General features: G+C 45.3%; 1 protein-coding gene across 2 annotated transcripts in view; it reads right to left on the reverse strand.

Annotated features, from left to right (window-relative positions):
* Nucleotides 1-3,542: 3,542 nt before the first annotated feature.
* Nucleotides 3,543-18,640, reverse strand: part of Efnb2 (ephrin B2) — a 44,153-nt gene continuing 29,055 nt past the window's right edge. Inside the window, exons 3-5 of one of the 2 annotated variants that reach the window (XM_052751623.1) lie at nt 9,227-9,319; nt 8,400-8,513; nt 3,543-7,056 (exon numbers count right to left, since the gene is read on the reverse strand). In XM_052751623.1, the coding sequence (XP_052607583.1) occupies nt 6,665-7,056; nt 8,400-8,513; nt 9,227-9,319 (599 nt within the window). In that variant the 3' untranslated portion in view covers nt 3,543-6,664. The remainder of the gene's footprint in view (nt 7,057-8,399; nt 8,514-9,226; nt 9,320-18,640) is intronic. The other variant, XM_052751624.1, reaches the window with a different exon arrangement.

Consider the following 18,640-nt stretch of genomic DNA (forward strand, 5'->3'; position numbering starts at 1 on the left):
TAGGAGGATGCCTGTCTTTCATGTTGCAATAGCCAATATTTTGCACACTATCTAGCATATAATAAGGGATAATAAATACATGTTGTATAAGTGAACAGATTAGGGTGTGTGTGTGTGTGTGTGTGTGTGTGTGTGTGTGTGTGTGTGTGTGTAAGAGAGAGAGAGGGAAAGAGAGAGAGATCATCATACAGAGACTTCTAGACTTGTAGATAAGCAAAAGTCCACTTACACATGTAGGTTAATTTCCAGCATCTTGGGCCAGTCTAACTACACTCATGTGAGGATGGTCAAAGTCTGTGCTCTCTGCTAACCTGCCAAGTGTCTCGACCTGAGCTAGAAATGCTACTTTGACTTTGTTGTTTTATCAACCTGGCTTCAAATTAGAGCCTCCCACAGGGAGTCCCAGTGTGGGTATGTGGGAGTATAAGAGCAGTCACACTGACTGTCCGGGTGACAGGACAAGGCAGTGGCTGCAGACATCACCTGATGCCCCAGAAACTTTTCCTTCCTGAGGGTCAAGCGAGGCTTCATGGAAGGACTACCTGCGTAAATCAGAGAAATTTGGGATTACGGCTGTAGGAATCTCACGTCTTTTTAAAAACATTATTATTATTACCATGATGATGATTTGTGTGTGTGTGTGTGTGTGTGTGTGTGTGTGTGTGTGTGTGTGTGTAGCTACACATGCCACATTGCATATGTATGTGGAGGTCAGAAGACAACCTGTAGGAGTCAGTTCTTTCCTCCCACCCTGTGGGTTCTGAGGATCAAACTCAGGTCCTCAGTCTCGGCAAGTTGCAACTTGCTGACTCATCTCATACCTTTCACGTCTTGAATGAATACACAGTCAGTAGCCAAACACTGAAGAGACCAGATAAATGCAGATGCACGGAACTAGAAGCCCTCCCCTTGATCCTTCTTTCTCCACTCCATGGATCCTAGAGTTACATATGAATTTCACTTTTTTTTTTTACTTCCTTTAATGGTGCCTTCACAATGCTGCTGCACAAAAATAAAATAAAATAAAAATGACAGGACTGAAGAGGGATTTTGTAGCGTTTAAAGATCCCAGTTGGTTTGAAGCAATTTTCTTTGAAGACATCTATCTCCTGTACTATTCTTGGACTTAAAAAAAAAAAAGTCCTTATGCCTCTAACAATAACAGCACACACATATCCAGACCTTCTAATCTCTTTATTAGGAATGAATGATACTTAGTCAGGCAATAACAGCTCTATTATCAACTAAAATTTCAGTGACAGAGTTTTCTGTAGCAGACTGTCGACCCAGAGGTATAAATAATAAAGAAGGTAAAGGGTGTGTTTCTGACACGGCCACGAGAAGAAACACAGATCGAATTAAGCTCAAGTCTGGAAAGAAAGCAAGGGGAGGCGAGCTACAAGAGTTGGCGGAAGGGAGCCCCCCACCACCACCACCACCACTTACCACAAGGCCTGGCCACAAAGCACTCTCATCAAACAAGGGCGTTGAGGAATGTGGCAAGGGATGGAGATGTGGCTCAGTGGTAGAGCATTTCCGAAGCTTGCAGATGTTCTCAGGTTTTGTGTCCATAGTGGAAGTTTTGTCTCTTGTGAGCCATCTGAAGATCTAACCCAACCAGAAAGTAAGGCAGTTGTCCATCTTTACACACAGCTGAAGTGACCATTCTGAATTTCATCATCATTAGTAGTAGTAGTAGTAGCATTCACTTGCTTTCTCTTATCTCAGCTGGCTCTGGAATCTGACAGGGCTGACCAGCACTTCCTAAGTGGGCAGCATTTTCTCAAGAACCTTTCTCCTTTCCATTGCAAACCTCTACCAGTGTTTGAATGAGAAACTCTCAGGTTGAAAAAAAGAAACAAGAAGTTGGTGGTGAGAACTGCTCTGAAAGCACTTGCAGACTGGGTGGTGGCTGATGGAGTTGGGGATTCCCCATAGCAAGCTCACTCTTTCAGACTGGAAGAACACCTGCTAATGCCATCCTGTGAGATGCTTCTGGTTCGTGCAAATCTTTCTCCCCAGTAGAAAAGAAAACCACCTCGACACATCTTAGTCCTTTCTTCACTGACCCTGGCTAACTCAATGTGGGGAATTGTCTCAGAAGAAAGGTGGGAAGTGATGATACTGTGTACGTGAGCACACAAGCCACGGAGTCCAAAGTCGGAAAAGTGGCACCTCTCCTTGTTACCTTCTGCCCACCTTAAGTCAAACTAACCTTGGTATGCAGGGTTGAGGGTCCAGTTTAGTGGCGTGGCCTAACTGGTGTCAAGAAACTTGCAAGTAACAGCAACTCAGGAGCTGAAGGGAAAATGGCTGGAGATAAAACTCTCAAGACTCAACTACGGCTGTGCCTCCCAGGGGGTTCTCTGCCGGTCTGTAACTGAGCATTTACTCACCAAACATTCACTTCTACCAGTCCTGGCTAGCCTGAAGCGTCACAGATTTCCACACTAGGTTTTCATCCCTATCGCTTGCATGCAGGGAGAGGGTGGGGGTGGTGGACTCTCACACCTACGTTAGACTTCTTTCACTTGCTGGGGCTGTGATCTTGAACACAGCAGTCAGATCTGGGAAGTCTCTGTCTTGTTGACTGACCTCAGGGGGACTTTTCTTTTCACCCGACCTAAGCTATATCACTCTTTGGGCCAAGGATTAACTGAAGTGAGGTGGGATAGCAACTGATTTTAGCAATAACTCTAACCCCCTGTGGGTTGGATTCTCACTGCTTAAAAAGTTTCCTTGGAGTGCAAAGATTAAGACCCCAAAGTCCACAATAAGCCTGGAAAATACTCCCAACCCCCCGGGTAGTTGAAGGCACAATGTGTTTCATTTTTCAAAAATGTGTTATATATATTTGTAAGTGTAGATGTGTGCATAGGTTTACTGAGCACATGCCCATGCAGCCAGAGGTTGACATCGGCTGTCTTCCTTTGGTGACTACCCACCTTTATTCTCTGAGAATTCCATGAAACTAATTAGATAGTCTTTCCCCAGGGGGTTAAAGGTCAACACACTCAGTTTTGGGGTTCAGGGTATCAGATCTCCTGTTTCCATGGCCGGTTACTGGCTGAAGCATCTCCCCAGCCTTGAATTTTTAATCTCATTGCTGGCCTCTGGCTTGCCTTAATCCAATTTTATAACACGTTTTCCTCAAGGTAAAACTTTATGAAGAACATTTCACATCTGCCTTTATCTCGGCGCCATCCTGCCAGAGTGCTTGGCTGACACAGAAATGTAATCCATCTGCAATTAAGTAGAAGACATGGTTTCCTCCTTTCTTTGAGGGTTCACTGCGTGGCTGACCATTCCCACTGTGTATACAGGTGCAAGCAGAGGCTTTTCCTGCGTGGGATGTCAGGGCTTTAATCAAACTTTAGTTATAATACATGCATGACTTGTCTTGAGACATGGGCATAAAAGGATCCAGGAGCAGAAGTCTCTGGGTAATTGTGACTTTGGATAGAATTAAAGGGAGGAAATCAAAATACAAAACAGAAAAATAAAGAAAATGAAAAGAAAAAAAAATAAAAAGCAAAGGAAAATACGTTGAAGGCGCTTTTTCCATAGGAAAAAAATATTTTATTTTTTTAAGAACAAATTCAGTTTGAAACAGACGTGGAATGTGACTGCTCGGATCTCATTTTCTGGGGCTAACTGTCAATGTGGAACTAAAGCAGATTTAAAACCTAGGACAGGCTATTAAAATAAAACAAAGAAAAAAATATTTATAACTCAAGCATAATACTGTGTTACTTACAAATTGGACAACGAAATTAAATAAATATTCATGGTACATAATTACGGCACAAATATGCAGCAATTTGGCAACCTTTTATACCATTTTTTTTTCCTCATTACAGTGCAAAGGGGGAGACACTGCCGTTAAACAAGCTGTAGCTAAATACATTGCAAAATTCAGATTTTATACAAAACATCTTGCTTAGACTTTATAAAAAACCAACGTTGCTCTATGTACACAATCTGGGTAAGAAAAGCCATTTTCTGTCTTGTTTTCAATGTGTATTTTTATTAAAAAGGTGAATAAGGCTACTGTAACACCCCGAATCCATAGACGGTAAGATCTGAACCTATCTATTTACAGTACCTCCACTTAGACAGGATGGTGCAAGCGCCGAAGTCACGTGACTAGGGACGATAACACGAGCAAGGCATTTACAGTAACTTTCCAAAGCTGAACCAACTCCAGGTAAGGGGACAGTTGGTAGATTGTCATTTTCTGCACCAGACACAAAACAGACGCACAGGACACCTCTCAGTCGGTTGCAGGTAACTCTTCACCAGTTCATCTGATTTTTCACAGTTTAGAACCAAAATGTGGCCAACCGATGACACAGACATTCGATTTCATTAAAATCAGACGGTTTCCCATGTCTCCCCTCCTCGTCCCTCTCCCCCTTCCTACAACTTCTGATGGCTTACAAGGAAATCTTGTGTGAATGCACAGGAGAGGTTGGGGTGATGGAAAGAATTACATATGTACTGTGGCTGATCACTATGGCAACCCTCCACAGAAATATGATATAGATATATATAATATATACTGGAGATATATATTATACATATATGTACACACGTGTACCACACACCCACTCACACATACACATACATTGAACCAACATCATTTTTTCAGGTTTGGGAAGTAGGGAATAATTTCTGTGACAACTCATTTTTGCAGGTACTCACTGGAGGTCTGAGAACCTTCAAATGCTGTCGTTACAATTTTTTTTTCCTCCCAATTCAGAAAGCAAAATGTTACCATAGTAACAGGACTCTTAAAGATGTCTATTTTGCATAGTACATAAAAAAAAAGTAGGCTTCCTGCTTCCTGTTTACTCTTCTGGAAGGGCAGGGATAAGGGCAGGAGAGGAGGAGGGACCCACGGCTAAACTTTCAACTGTAACCCCCTCAGTGTGGCCTGCTGGATTCCAGAGAACACTTCAGCCCACAAGGCAAGGGAAAACCCAACAGAGTAAATGCCAGCACATCTTGTCATTGTCTGACACAGGGTGCAGTCACATCGGTGTCCTGGTGTTTGGGGGCTGGCATTCCTAGTCTACGGTTCTGTGAGATGTCAGCGGGACTTTGTTATTTTTGTCATTTGCTCTCATTACTGATACTTTTCTCATTGTCGATAACATTTTGTTAGCTAGCCAATCGCTTACTTTGTAAAGCACTAAAGGGCTGGGATCGCTTTAATCGCCGTAACAAATGAATTCCACATCTCCTGGTGTGTATTGTGTGTAATCTTAAAATATATATTAGTAAAAATCTTTCATTTTATATCCCTTGTGTTCTATACACCTATTATAAATATGTCCTATCTCCCTCCTTCCCCTCGACATCATAACTTACTTCTATCTTAAGGACTCTTAGAGGTGGGCCACGTGTGCTTCGCTTTGACATGGAGCCCGGTACAGCCTCACAGCCCGGACAGCACGGCCATAAACCAAAAACCAAAGTGTAAGGCTCAATCGGGGAGGGGGAGGGGCACTTACGGGGACTGGGGGATCTGACCTACCTTTCCTAATGAGAATTCCCCAATAACCTCAGTGGTGATGGACTTACAGCCTGTTTGACCTTTGGCTTTTCAACTTCTAGGTCAGATTTGGCTCTCTGCTATTCTCCTAAATGCTTTCCCTGTGTTTAATAAAAAATGTGGTAATATAGCAGCTGAGTCTGCTTAAAACATCTCCCAAAGCAGACGGACTCTCTCCCACAGCTCCAGGGCTGCGCTTTTTATTGCCAGTACCTCAACAGTCCTGCCCCAGCGCTTTGCCAGAGGCCTGTCCTCTCCCTCCCTCTCTGCTCTGGCTGGTCCCTCCACAAGGGCCCTTTTGTTCCACTGCAGGAGAGGGACTTTTTGATTCCCTGCTGCATAGCTGTGTGATAGTGAGCTCCCCACCACTCACCACGTCTGTCTGTCTGTCTTCTCCCACTGGCCTCTGCCCTCTCAGCCCTATCTATTGTTTCCCTCTTGCTCCCCCCAGGGGCAGCAGCAGTGGCAGCCCTGCCTTCCACATTCATTCCTCCACACCCCCAGGCCTCCCGGCTGACCCAGCCTCCAGGAAAGCAGGATTCTGTACCTAATACCCATCTCATTTGATCTTGGTGTCAAGGGTGGAGCTGGGACTCTGTGGTGAGTGTCCCTTAATGATGCAGGATGTGGAGTGAGGGGCTGGGGAGGTGCCAGGAGAGCCCTGGCAACAGGAATGAGTGAGGACTAAACGCTAGAGATCTTTGAAAAACCTTACTGAGCCCGAGGTCCGAGTGGTAAGTCCAGTGTGCACGGCAGGAAACTTGGAGGCAGAGGCCGGCCTGGTGCACAACCTTCTCCTAAGATGCTGCTGCGTCATCCACAGCCCACCGTGTCCTCCCTGGGCTCTGCAGAGGCCTGAGTGGCAGCTGGGTGCATGGCTTGGAGGACCGCGCGGGAACGCGGCAGTCCAAGTGGGGATCTCCTAGCAGTCTTCCAGCTTCCGGGGAGGGTCTGTGGTTCCCCAAGGCCGAAAAGCTACAGACTACAAAACTGTCCAGCTCCAGGCTCTTCCAGGAGGCATCCCGCCCCCACAGCCAAGGCTCAGGCAGTCCCTGCGCGCCCAACAAGGCGCGAGTTCCCTTGGGAGGCAGGCGCAGGTCCCAGGCCTCAGACCTTGTAGTAAATATTGGCAGGACTCTGTGGGGGCATCTCCTGCACGATGTACACTGGGTGCCCATAGTCCCCGCTGACCTTCTCATAGTGCGGGCAGAAGACGCTGTCTGCAGTCCTTAGCGGTATGATAACGTCACTGGGTTCCGAGCCGTTATTGTTGCCACCTCGCTTGGGTGTGGCCAGTGTGCTGAGTGACAGCGTGGTCGTGTGCTGTGGAGAGTGTTTGCGGTGCCTCCTGCGGTACTTGAGCAGCAGTACCACCAAGGTGATGATGATGACGATGAAGATAATGCATCCTGATGCGATCCCTGCGAATAAGGCCACTTCGGAACCCAGGAGGTTGTTCCCGGAATGCCCCGCGCTGTTGCCGTCGGTGCTGGAGGAACCTGCACAGACAGGAGCAAGAAGAGCCCGTTACTGCGGTCCTGGGACTGCCCTGTTGCTTGCAGGGCCCTCGAAATGCAACAGTCAAAGCATGGTCAACGCTCAACTCCCGGGGCGGACTTGACAGAGGTCACCAGATGAGGTGAAGGAGCTCAGAGGTCCAGCAATCACGCACCACCCCCAGGCTCTTGCTTGTCTGCGTCACATGCAGCAGAGACAGACAGACAGACAGCCGCGGGCGTCCCTAGCACTTCAGGGTGCACCAGGCCCAGTGGGAAGAAAGGCACCTGCTGCTTCTCCAGAGCCCGGTGTGTCCTTGCTCTGGCCCGTTCTTCCCTCACTGTAGAAGTCGTGTATCTTCCACCGCCTGCCTTCCAAGGAGAGCCCTGCCTTCTGAAGACAGCCCTGCCTACTAGAAGAGATGTGCCAGAAAGGAAGGAGTGATGGGGCCTAGGAAAGGGTTCAACTGAAACTCGGTTGTATTATTTGATTTACACTTAAAATATATTTGGAAGGCAGCAGACGCTCTGGCACTGAACAGACTGCTAACCCAAATGTTAGCACTAAAGAATTGCCTGGCACGATTATCCTATCCATTTATCAATTTGTCACAAGAATTTGACACATCTTGTCATTGAAAGTTAGAGGGAAAAAAAAAAAACTTCCTTGACTCTTGGAAAGAGAACATAATATTATGGTAGATACGGATTCTCACCACCTCCAAACCAACACAGAGATCCCTAATACAGAAGTGCTGGTGTGTATGCACCAGCTATTTCGCGAAATGGCACCAGCACAACGGACCAGGACTGTCGAGAAAATGAGCCCATTTCCTATGGCACCCTGTACTTTGGTCAGTGGGCCCTTTACTATTTTATTTTACACAGAGAATGAAAAAAAACATTAAGAACAAGCCACCTGGAAAGTATGCCATTAGGCAACGTTTTCCAAGATTCAGAAAAGGATCGGCGAGGCTCTTTGTGGATTAGATGTAATTAGACAGGGATTAGGGCACAAATTATATATACATTAACATCAGCTTTGGGATGGCGTCGACAATGAGCAGGATACAGCATCAGCCAATGAAAACTCGTCTGGTGGGACATCACTGGCGACTGACCCATCTGGCGAGCTCTGCTATTGTGACTGTAAGACTTTGACTGGAATGAATTAGTCTGTCTTAGTGGCAGAGTTAATACCGACTCACTGAGAGCAAAGATCCCAGGCATCTGCGCCCAGGAGTGAATCCTGCTGGTCCGGAAGCCTTGTGAGAGGCTTCTCTGCCTCTTGGAGTTCTAAGAAAATACACCCCATAAATGGACACACGCACACCACAGGGCTGTACCTGGGTTTGGTTTCACAAAAGGACTTGTTGTTGAACTTCTCCCGTTTGTACCAGCTTCTAGCTCCGGACGTCTCGTTGGATCATTGTTCCTGGTTGATCCAGCAGAACTTGCATCTATATGAAGGGCAAGTGATTAATCGTGGCACAGACATCTGACAACAGCAAGTGTCAGGAGTTTGCACAGATATCTCAAGAGGCACGAATAGCAATGAACATAAGACTCTTTATGCAAAGCACTGTGAAATACAAGAATATAACCTTCCTTTTTAATCAAAACGGTTATCCTCGTTATTTTGGAGGCTTAGATTAGGAGGCCATCTGTGGAAACTATAGGGATTCTTGCGTTTGGCAGCCAAAGCATTGCAGATGACATTTCAATTTAACTGAGCAAGTTGATTGACTACTATACCGGTCTCTAATTAGAAGAATAATTCTTTCTTTCTGCACAATAGGTTAGTCTACATGAAAACGCGGCTCTTGGGTTGTCCAGATTTGAAAATGAAACAAAGCTGCAGAGCCAGTGTTTACATGCTGGGACACTTTGATTTTGTTCAATCAAAGAGGCGTTCTGCATTGTAAAGAGAAATATACGTATCTGTGGCCACACACAGATGCTCTGTCTCGCTGACCTGAACTTTTAGAGAGATCTTCAATAAGGAAAGCAGAGGATATCACCTTGGGGGACTCTGCCAGTGGTTCAAAGTGCAGAGGAGGGTCTGCCTTCAAAACTAAGAAGAGGGGTGACAGTGAGCCTCGCCCTCGGCGCCACGCTAGCTGGGGGCTACACCAGGTCACAGTGGCTTCACAAAGCAGCAGACGATCTTTACCTTGTCCAACTTTCATGAGGATCTTCATGGCTCTTGTCTGGCACACCCCTCCCTCCTGGTTATCCAGGCCCTCCAAAGACCCATTTGATGTAGCTGATTAAAAATAAAATGGACAAAACAAAAAAATAAAGAAAAAATCAGGAAATCAATAGGCCAAGATTACATGAACATGAAATGTCTGAAAACAATTTGAAAAATAAGAATTCACTCTTTGTCACAGGTTTTCTGAATGTATGAGATGCCGAAAGCCAAAAAGAAACAGAAAAATAAACAAAGAGAAATGGATCCTGGAAACACTGGCTACATGTAGGCTACCTGCTTCCAAATGCACTTAAACATGCCCTCCTGTACACATATGATTTAGTATTACTCGACAGGTAAAAGGGACAGCACCTTCCAAAATACCCACGGACTCCTAGGGGGCCAAACTAGAAAGTGCAAGAGAGCAAGCCTGGTAATTTCAAAACTTGGTAATCTTCCCCCAACACCTGCTTCCTCCACTCCAGACTTCCTGCTCCAAGAACAATTAACTTGATGCTGGGCTTGTCAGGCATCCAAGTTCTGCAAACGCTAACAGGGGAGCCTTCTGACACCCCCTTGCTCCCTTCTCTAGCCTGAAATGTGCTGAAGCAACATCCTAGAACTCAGGTCTTCAGAGTCTGCCTTCTCATCACTGTGTAAGTTCGTGCAAGCACGTGTTTCTAGCAACCCCCATCAGCCACTTCAGCCAAGTTTCCTGCTGGGGAAAACTCCAGCTGGACAGACGGTTAGCACACCCCTTTCCTTGTCTGGGCCTTACAACATCTTGGATACAACCAGGTGGGGCCAACCACCTTGCCCCACATTGGCCCACTGGATTCCCTTCCCACCTTAACAGTGAGCGGCCAGAAGAGGCACATCCCTTCTCCCAACGTGTTTCTGTCTGTCAAAGCAGCTATGTTCTATCTACACACACTGCTGTTTGTCCTTAGGCCAGTGAGTTCTCTAAATGGCTTTGCAACGAAAGCTGCAAAGAGATGGGATGTCAGGCCACGTAATGAGGAGCAGGCTTTCAATTACAGCTCAAGTTTGAGTGGGAGAGAGGGTGGAACGTGCCGGACACTGCTACCCCTTGAGTTCAAGGGGCAAGGAACAGAAGTGTTTCATATACACGCCTGTGACTTCAATCAGCGTCCACTCTGATTGTCAAAGTCCTGTCCACTAACACCATACTCGGAAGAGAACCAAGAAGGGACAGGTGCTCTGGCAACTTCTTTCAACACGGTTGTTTTGCTTTGTTTTCCGAGCACACCATCACCAAACAGCTCCAAAGGCCTTCGCGGTTAGTAGAAGTTTGTAACTGAAAAAACTAGACATGAATTCGCTTCTGTGTTCTGGAATTATCAACCCCTGCTCTCATTATTTTCCTGAAAACAAAGGGTGCCTCTTCTGCGTATAATAAATATCTCGCTGCTTATCTGAGAGTGTACTTAACATTGGGTCTCATAACTGCATCTCTTTTTGGCTGTTGCCGACACTGTAGGGTTTTCTGGGAAAACAGGTAACAGTTGCCATCATAACTTTGTTGGGGAGTTGCAGTAAGCTAAACAGTATCCACTCACAGACTGTGGAGAAAATGCTTGTCAGATAAGTCAAAATAACTGTCTAGAGAGACTGTGTTTCTGAGAGTCTAAAAAGGGGCCTTTGTTGTTATTGTTCCAACTTTCCCACACCTTCCTCTACCTTGGGGGGGGGGTGGGATTGGGGGTGGGTGGGAAGTGGCTCAGCCTCCGAGCCTCTCTCCTAAGTCTTCTCACAGTGTGGGGTTCTCTGGGCACTGTTTCTGGAGTGGTCTAGGGCAGTGCTGAATCTTCAGTTTCTGCTTAGGGTTTTCTCACTTCATTTTTCAGGAATTAGGATACGTCTCCATATAGAAAAGAGCAGAAAAGTGATCTGTTTCGTGAAACTACCGGTCAAGTGTCTAGTTTACTTAATTCGAGGATAATTCCTTTAGACTCACAAACCCATGAGGCACTTCATGCTAAAAGCACATCCTATTGAAAGTTAAATAAACAACTTTTTTTTTTCCTTGCTAAAAGTTTGAGTACTCATCTGACAAAGGACAGTGGTAACTGAATGCTGAGCAGGGGGTGGGGAGGGCTACATATTTCTTTGATTTAATCTTAAAGGGAAAAAATCAGATTCAAACAGAAAAGATTACCAAAAGGAAGGCAGGCCAGGAAGCTCCATCAACTGCAAGCAAGCATCTGTATCTGCAGGGTCCCTGCTGAATTCCACCATGTGGAAGGCACGGAGTGGAACACACACACACACACACACACACACACACACACACACACACACACACTCACTATTTATATTTATATATATTTTAACTTGTAGGCCAGTGCCTCTTTTAAGCGAGAACATTTGTGTTGAGCTCCCCAGGGGATGTCCAAACTACCCCCCAGATATAAAGTTCTCTAAAGGATTTCGAACTAAATTTCAATCTGTGTTTTAGCATCTAGAGACCAGAGAACTGTGGGAGGGAGACAGGGTTGCATAAAATGGAAACCACTTCACAGCTTTAAAAGCTGAAGTGTTCCCCCCACCCCCACTTGATTAACCAAAGAAAGAGAGAAAGGAAGAAAGAAAAGAGAGAGAGAGAGAGAGAGAGAGGAAGGGAGGGTGAAAATGGAGGTGGGGGAAGGAGTGCTGTGTCACTTTGGTGGGAAGAGTGGAAAAGACGGGGGCAAACACAGCATTCTGAACAACAGTTGTGGAAGCCTGCGGGAGAGCCGGGGAAGAACTCATTACCAACTGCTGCTAGGCAAACTGTATGATACTGTTCCAAGGACCACCATTAAAGGTCGTGGTCCCAAGGAAGTGTGGGTCAGGAAACTTGTAGGACATTTGTGACACACTCAAAGTGTGTCAGAGACCACTGAGGCATTGGATCTGTGCTACCTGTGGGCGGTCCCATCCAGGGCCTGGGGCTGGGGTCCCTGACAGTGAAATGAGAAAGCTGCTGAGGTCTGGCCCTTTCACTGCTTCAGGTGAGCAAGCAGTGACACGCTGCAAGTGGCAGGGGACCGGCTGCCACCGCAGCAGCCTGGGTCCCCATAAACTGCAAGCCCAAAGCAGCCCTTCCTCCTTTGAGCCGCGTCTGCCACCGCAACAGCCTGGGTAAGTAACGGATATGGCTAGGAACGACGTGTCATGGAAAAACCCATTTTCAGATGTCCGCACCAACAGAAACTTCAGAAGGTTGTAATCTTCCGGAGTGCAGCATGGTAGAGAAAAGCCTTATATGAGATATGAGCCTTAGATCTGATGCAAATTCGGTTTTCCACATGTCCTCAACAGGTAGAGTAATTCTTACTCCAGAGGACCCGCCCCTGCCGGAACAATGTCCCGCCCCCCATGTTTTGTCCTGATTGAACCTCCTTCCTGGCCATGAACTACTGAAATACCTCACGAGACTAGCATTCTGATATTCCCCCATTGACCTGGAACCTAGAAGCTTTAAAAAGCTCAGCACTGACTTTGAAACATCACAAGAAAATTGCTAATACTCAGGAATAAAATCTATTTCCATTTCATTAGAAAGTTTTGCAACTATTCCTATTGTTCATTTGATCGTCCCAGGGGACTTTTAACTTAGAGAGTAAAAATAAACGTGACCTCATTATGTTTAGTTTCCCTCTGCATCACTCTACCAGCATTGTCTAATGTGGCCACAACCATTGTATTACCCAGTGGGTAAAAACTGCATTTAATCACCGAGAGACAGGAAAATAACATTGTTACACCTAAGCTTCTATTTGGTGTCCAGACATTTTTCTCCCCTGGCCTAGTTGGGAGGGAAATAGACTTTATAAAATTAAAAATTACTTAAAAGTTTCTCCATCCATGGGGAGGTAGGTTTAATAAAGATACATGTTATTTTACAACTGGCTTTTAAAGCTTTTGCAGCCCGGCGGCGTCGGTGAAGCATTGCCTTTAATCCCAGCATTCGGGAGGCAGAGGCAGGCGGATCTCTGTGAATTCAAGGCCAGCCTGGTCTACAGAGCGAGATCCAGGACAGGCACCAAAACTACACAGAGAAACCCTGTCTCAAACAACAACAATAACAATAACAACAAGATGTATTAAAAGTTTTTGTATCTCGGGGCATATACAGCATCACTACACTGTCCAGTCGTCCCCATACTCCTCTCTGGAGTGAGCAAAAATCTCTGCTCAGCAGAAAAGCACCCTGACTGCGTGTGGTAAACATATCTGCAATCCTAGCGCTCAGAAGACTAAGACGTGAGGGTTGAGGGTTTGAGGTCAGTGCAAGAAACTTAGGAAGACTCTTTCTTAAAACAAAAACAACAAAACAAATGTTCAGAGTTTGAGATGCCTGAGTTATGATCGGCAGCTCCTACGGGACAGTACACTGGCTAGATGAGCACAAACAGAGACAGAGAGGTGGGAGCCGGAAAAAGAGACAACACAGACAGAATATTCCCGATAGAGAGAGGAACACAGCGTGCTCTTCTCTGCTCCTAGAAGGCCAAGCTGCAGCTGCAGCTGGATGGAGTCCAGTGAGTAAGCGTGGGCTCATCGGATGGAGGGTGAAAAAGCTCACATGTGGGCCTTGTTCCCAAAGAGACCAGGGAAATGTTCTGTGGCTCAGTACCATCCCACAAAGGACACAGCTTTGGGTCCTGTGGGTAAAACGGTGTATGAATGCCTACTCACACTGTGGAGGACAGGCCAAACTATTTTTAAGTGGCCATGAGAGCCATGAGGGCAGAGATTTGAAAGTAAGCATACCAATTAATGAAAACAAGTTCACCAAAAGAGACACATGGTAAGTATATAAGGTCAGGAAACCACAGAAGCTCTGGCCTTACATAGGGCTGACCTTGATGGAACACCTTTGATTACCAAACAGCATTTTATGAGAATCTCTGCCAACACCAAATTCTATCTATCCATCCTGTCCTTGCCCAGCATGTATCACATGCCAGCCACACTAACTCTGCTTTCTTGGGTGAGACTTTCTACACACCATTCCCCCAAGCTGAGCACAGACATCTGAGGAAAAGCATCAGCCTAGCTGGTAAATTGAAAAAGCATCATCCAGAGAGACACATGACTTTCAAGTCACCCCAACACACAGGACCAGGCTGCTGTGTTCTCCCACCAGGGGAGCACCTCTGAGTGCCAACAAAATAAAAGACATTTAGAGTGAGGTATGTCAGTGGAGACACAAGGATGCTGATTAAGATACAGTTGTTTAATGTCAACATTCAAGCTGGGGAGCTGAGATCTTCCAACGTAGCTTGGTATCCGTTCCAAAAACACAATACAGATTCAGAGTATGTACCACAGAGACGGATTCAATCTCCAGAGCCCAGTGTTTTTATGTCTTGGTTAGCAGGGTCATTCTCAAGATAACTGACACAGATGGAGAAAAGTCCTAAACAGAAAGAATAATGTCCAGGAAAAGCCAAAAATCAATGCCTGTTTTTAAAAAAGAAAATGAGAAAACGTCCTAAACAAATGTCAGTTCAAAGCACGATGAAGTAGAGGGGAAATTCATGTCTTTTCCTGTGTTTCCCACTGTGGCTTCTCAGGGAAAGAGTGGAACGCATCCCCCTGACTTCCCAGGAGCTCATGGGAAACTGGCTAACCAGCAAGAGTCCAGCCTTCCTTGTCTCAGAGCACCTCATTCCATAAGGCCAAGCTTGCCTTGTCCTTGGGCAGAAGCACCATGGCACATCCCTCAAAGGGTCTCATGAAGAAACAAAAACACAAAGCAAAAGATTTTCAAAGAGAAACACTCATTCAACAAAACATAAACAAGTACACAACAGTGAAACAACCCAATGTGTCTCCTGGTTGGGCTCCCACTCACATTTGATCAACTTTCTTTGCAGGAAGAAGACCATCCACTCTTAAACATCACAGACCAGCAGGGATAAAGGACACATGCATCTGTCATCCAAGGGAACACAGGCCCAACTCACAGGAACAATCACTCCTATTAAAATGGTGTCGCTGTTACTGTATTTCAAAATCTCCAAGCAGCCAATCATGCACAGAGAACAGCTGCCCCAGGAGCTTTCACATAAGGCAATCATCAGTCAGCTTCTGCACTGGGCAGAGTGACTTGGAAAAAGAACATAAAAAAAAAAAAATCACAACCTAGATCACACCTCTTCCCTTCCAGCATTGAAGAAGGACTGAATCCATGACTTAAGAACAAAGAGATTTTGTGTGTGTGTGTGTGTGTGTGTGTGTGTGTGTGTGTGTGTGTGTGTGTGTGTGTGTGTGTGTTTTGGAGGGATGTCTTAACTTTATTTTCTGAGCTCAAGTATTCTATATGAACTAAGATAGGGTAATTCATCAATAGCTCAGAAACAGAAGTCTTTAAAAATGTAGCCACTTGGACATATCTCCTAGCAAGTTGTTTTTATATGGATGTATACTGGGAAGACTTTCATGGCATCAGCCACTCGGCCACTTTTAGGAGCTGAGGACACTCTACTGATAGTGTGCAAGGGCCAGCAGAGTAAACAAGACTTTAACCCCAAGGGATAGCAATCCTTTGTGAGGACATCCACAATATCTAGTCATGACTGTCATTCTGAAACATAAGATTTATCAGGGGTTACTCCTAAAACCTTTTGACCATTGAAAATTACACAAAGATTAAGGACGTGACCATCCTGGATGGTGGTAAGAGTCAGTTAATGACCCTCAAAAGTGAATGGCTGAAAGTGAAGCAGGAATACATAGCAGACACATGCTTGTTAGTGGACCATGTGTCTACAGAGATGTGAGTGAGTGTGCATGAGTGAGTGTGCATGAGTGAGTGTGCATGTGTGTATGTACATGTGAGAGCATACATGAAGAAAAAAGACTGAGGGCCAGATACAGTGGCACATGCCTTTTATCCTGGCACTCAGGAGGCAGAAACAGTTGGATCTCTGTGAGTTAGGGGTTAGCCTGGTCTACATAGTGACTTCCAGGCTAGTCTGGGTGTTTTGGGATAGTGGACACTTGCAGAGTTGTTAGCACAAGTTTCAGGTTCTGGACTCTGTGTTTCAGATCAGGGCTGTTCAGCCTGTGACCCCCTGGGCTCAGTCTAGGCCCCTGACACTATTCTGAGAAAGGTAAAAGCAGTACTACTGGTCGTAAACTACCTCTGGTCCTGTTTTCGTTCAAGAGATGCTTAAAACATGGGAGATCAGTTGTGAAGCTGTGTATTTTCCCTCAAAATGTTGCTTGTGCCAATTTGGGTCTCTTGATTTCTGAACGGGTTCTACTGAGGGAAATGTTGCTTTCTAGTCTAAGATTTTATTGCTAACTCTGTGGTGACTTATGCAGGCAGGACTTCTCATTAGGTACATAATTGTAATAATTTTTAACATAATTTCATTTAAAAAATCCTTTTCCTATTTAGACACTTCCAGGTGTTTTGATATTGCTACAATGACTCAGAGACAGCCACGGAAGTGAGGATAGTATGTTCAACAGTAAAGAAATAATTACCTCTACACAGGAGTCACCATCAGCACGAGCTAAAACTACTAAGAGAATTGTGTCTTAAAAATAGGTTGCCAGATGACCATTTCAATAGTAATGACTGAACTCACAGTGAAAAAAAAGAGGTATAATAGTTCTAAAGATAAAACATAATTCTCTATTGTCTATTAGCTTAACTTAAAACCCCAGATTTTAAAAATACAAACTTCCTGTTCAAGCCAGTGATAACATCTCACGAAAATACCCCCAATCCTGAGCCTCATACAGTTGAGTGGACTATTTGTAGCACATACTCTCTGGTTTTTTTTTTTTTTTTTTTTTTTTTTTTTTTTTGGTTTTTCGAGACAGGGTTTCTCTGTGTAGCTTTGCGCCTCTCCTGGAACTCACTTGGTAGACCAGACTGGCCTCGAACTCACAGAGATCCGCCTGGCTCTGCCTCCCGAGTGCTGGGATTAAAGGCGTGCGCCACCACCGCCCGGCTCTCTCTGGTTTTTAAAAATATCTTAGTGGCCAAATGGAATCATCTAGCTAGGAAAGGGTTGGAGTAAAAGTTCACGGGCAGAGGGGATGGGTAAGGACATCCCACAATCCTCTTGTTCACCCGACTGTCACTAATTGCAGGCAATGATATTAATGACCCAGTAATTACAGAAAGAGCAGCAGTGAAGTGGAAAGCATCCATCCGAGTGGAGTTCATGGCTAGGTGGTTGCGACTTCTGCAGTGGCTGAACTGATGTCCACTGACAGCGTAGGATGGAACGCCGCAGAAGTGGCAGCGTTACTCTTGAGGCACAACAGTTTAGATGGTCCTGAAATTATTTGCTTTGACCACTGAGAGACCAGCAGTAACTCCAAAGAGAAAGTACCCCTGTTTAAATCCGGCCTACGTGTGATCCTTACCCCATGCAGGACACACATTCTTTATTCAAGGAATCCAAGGTGATTTCCCAAATGTTTATTTCAGTAAAAGAATAACTTCCCTCCATACTTTAACAGTAGGAACAGCAAAACTGGGCTAATTCACTAATGCAAAGTGACTTTCAAAGCAGAGCTGTCACTCGGCAACACATCCTCTATAATGCGATCAATTATGCTCTTGCCCAAGGCTAGGCTGATCTATCAGTCTTTATCCTGCTATCCACCCACCATCCATCCATCCATCCATCCATCCATCCATCCATCCATCCATCCATCCACTCACCATCCATTTATCTACCCATCTATATCCCTGCCATCTACCTATCTTCTTATCCACCATGCATATTCCCACTCATCGGATCACTCACCACCCACCACCCACCCACACATGTGCAGCACTCGCACTTAGCTACGGAAAGTTAACATCTCTTAATGTCTCTGTTTCTATACTGGACTAACTTTATTTTAATTACATTATTATTTAGCAACTTTCTGTTGATGGGCTCAAAGTACTTGCTAATGTCCTAAAATAAATCTAGTATAACCATATTGAAAAAAAAACCACAGATTTTTAGATCTATTAGGAGATTTTTTAAAAAAAGAGAAAGTTTGAAGTATTAACAAGGGCATCTCTCCCGTCTTTCTACCCTGTAGGTATTGCTGTGTTGCCCAGGTTAGCGTTCAACTCCTGAACTTGGTCTTCTGGGTGCCCAGCTTACCTTTACCCTAGTAGGATTTTCTTAGTCAAGCTCTGGGGGTTTTTAATGAAGTCAGTTATATGTTATATGTTTGATGGGGCATCACTAGCAAACATGTTCGACAGAAACATTTTGTCATTTATATTGCACGAGCTTAACGCAGTTCCACATGCAATATGCATGCATTGTGCCTGTCTCCTGTCCTTACCCTCCCTATGTATGTACATGCATGTGTGCATGCGTCCATGAGTGCGTGCTCCAATGTGTCTGACTCTCC

Source organism: Peromyscus californicus, unplaced genomic scaffold, assembly GCF_007827085.1.
Source record: "Peromyscus californicus insignis strain IS unplaced genomic scaffold, ASM782708v3 Scaffold_23__1_contigs__length_62951481, whole genome shotgun sequence".
In the NCBI taxonomy this organism is placed as follows: Eukaryota; Metazoa; Chordata; class Mammalia; order Rodentia; family Cricetidae; genus Peromyscus; species Peromyscus californicus.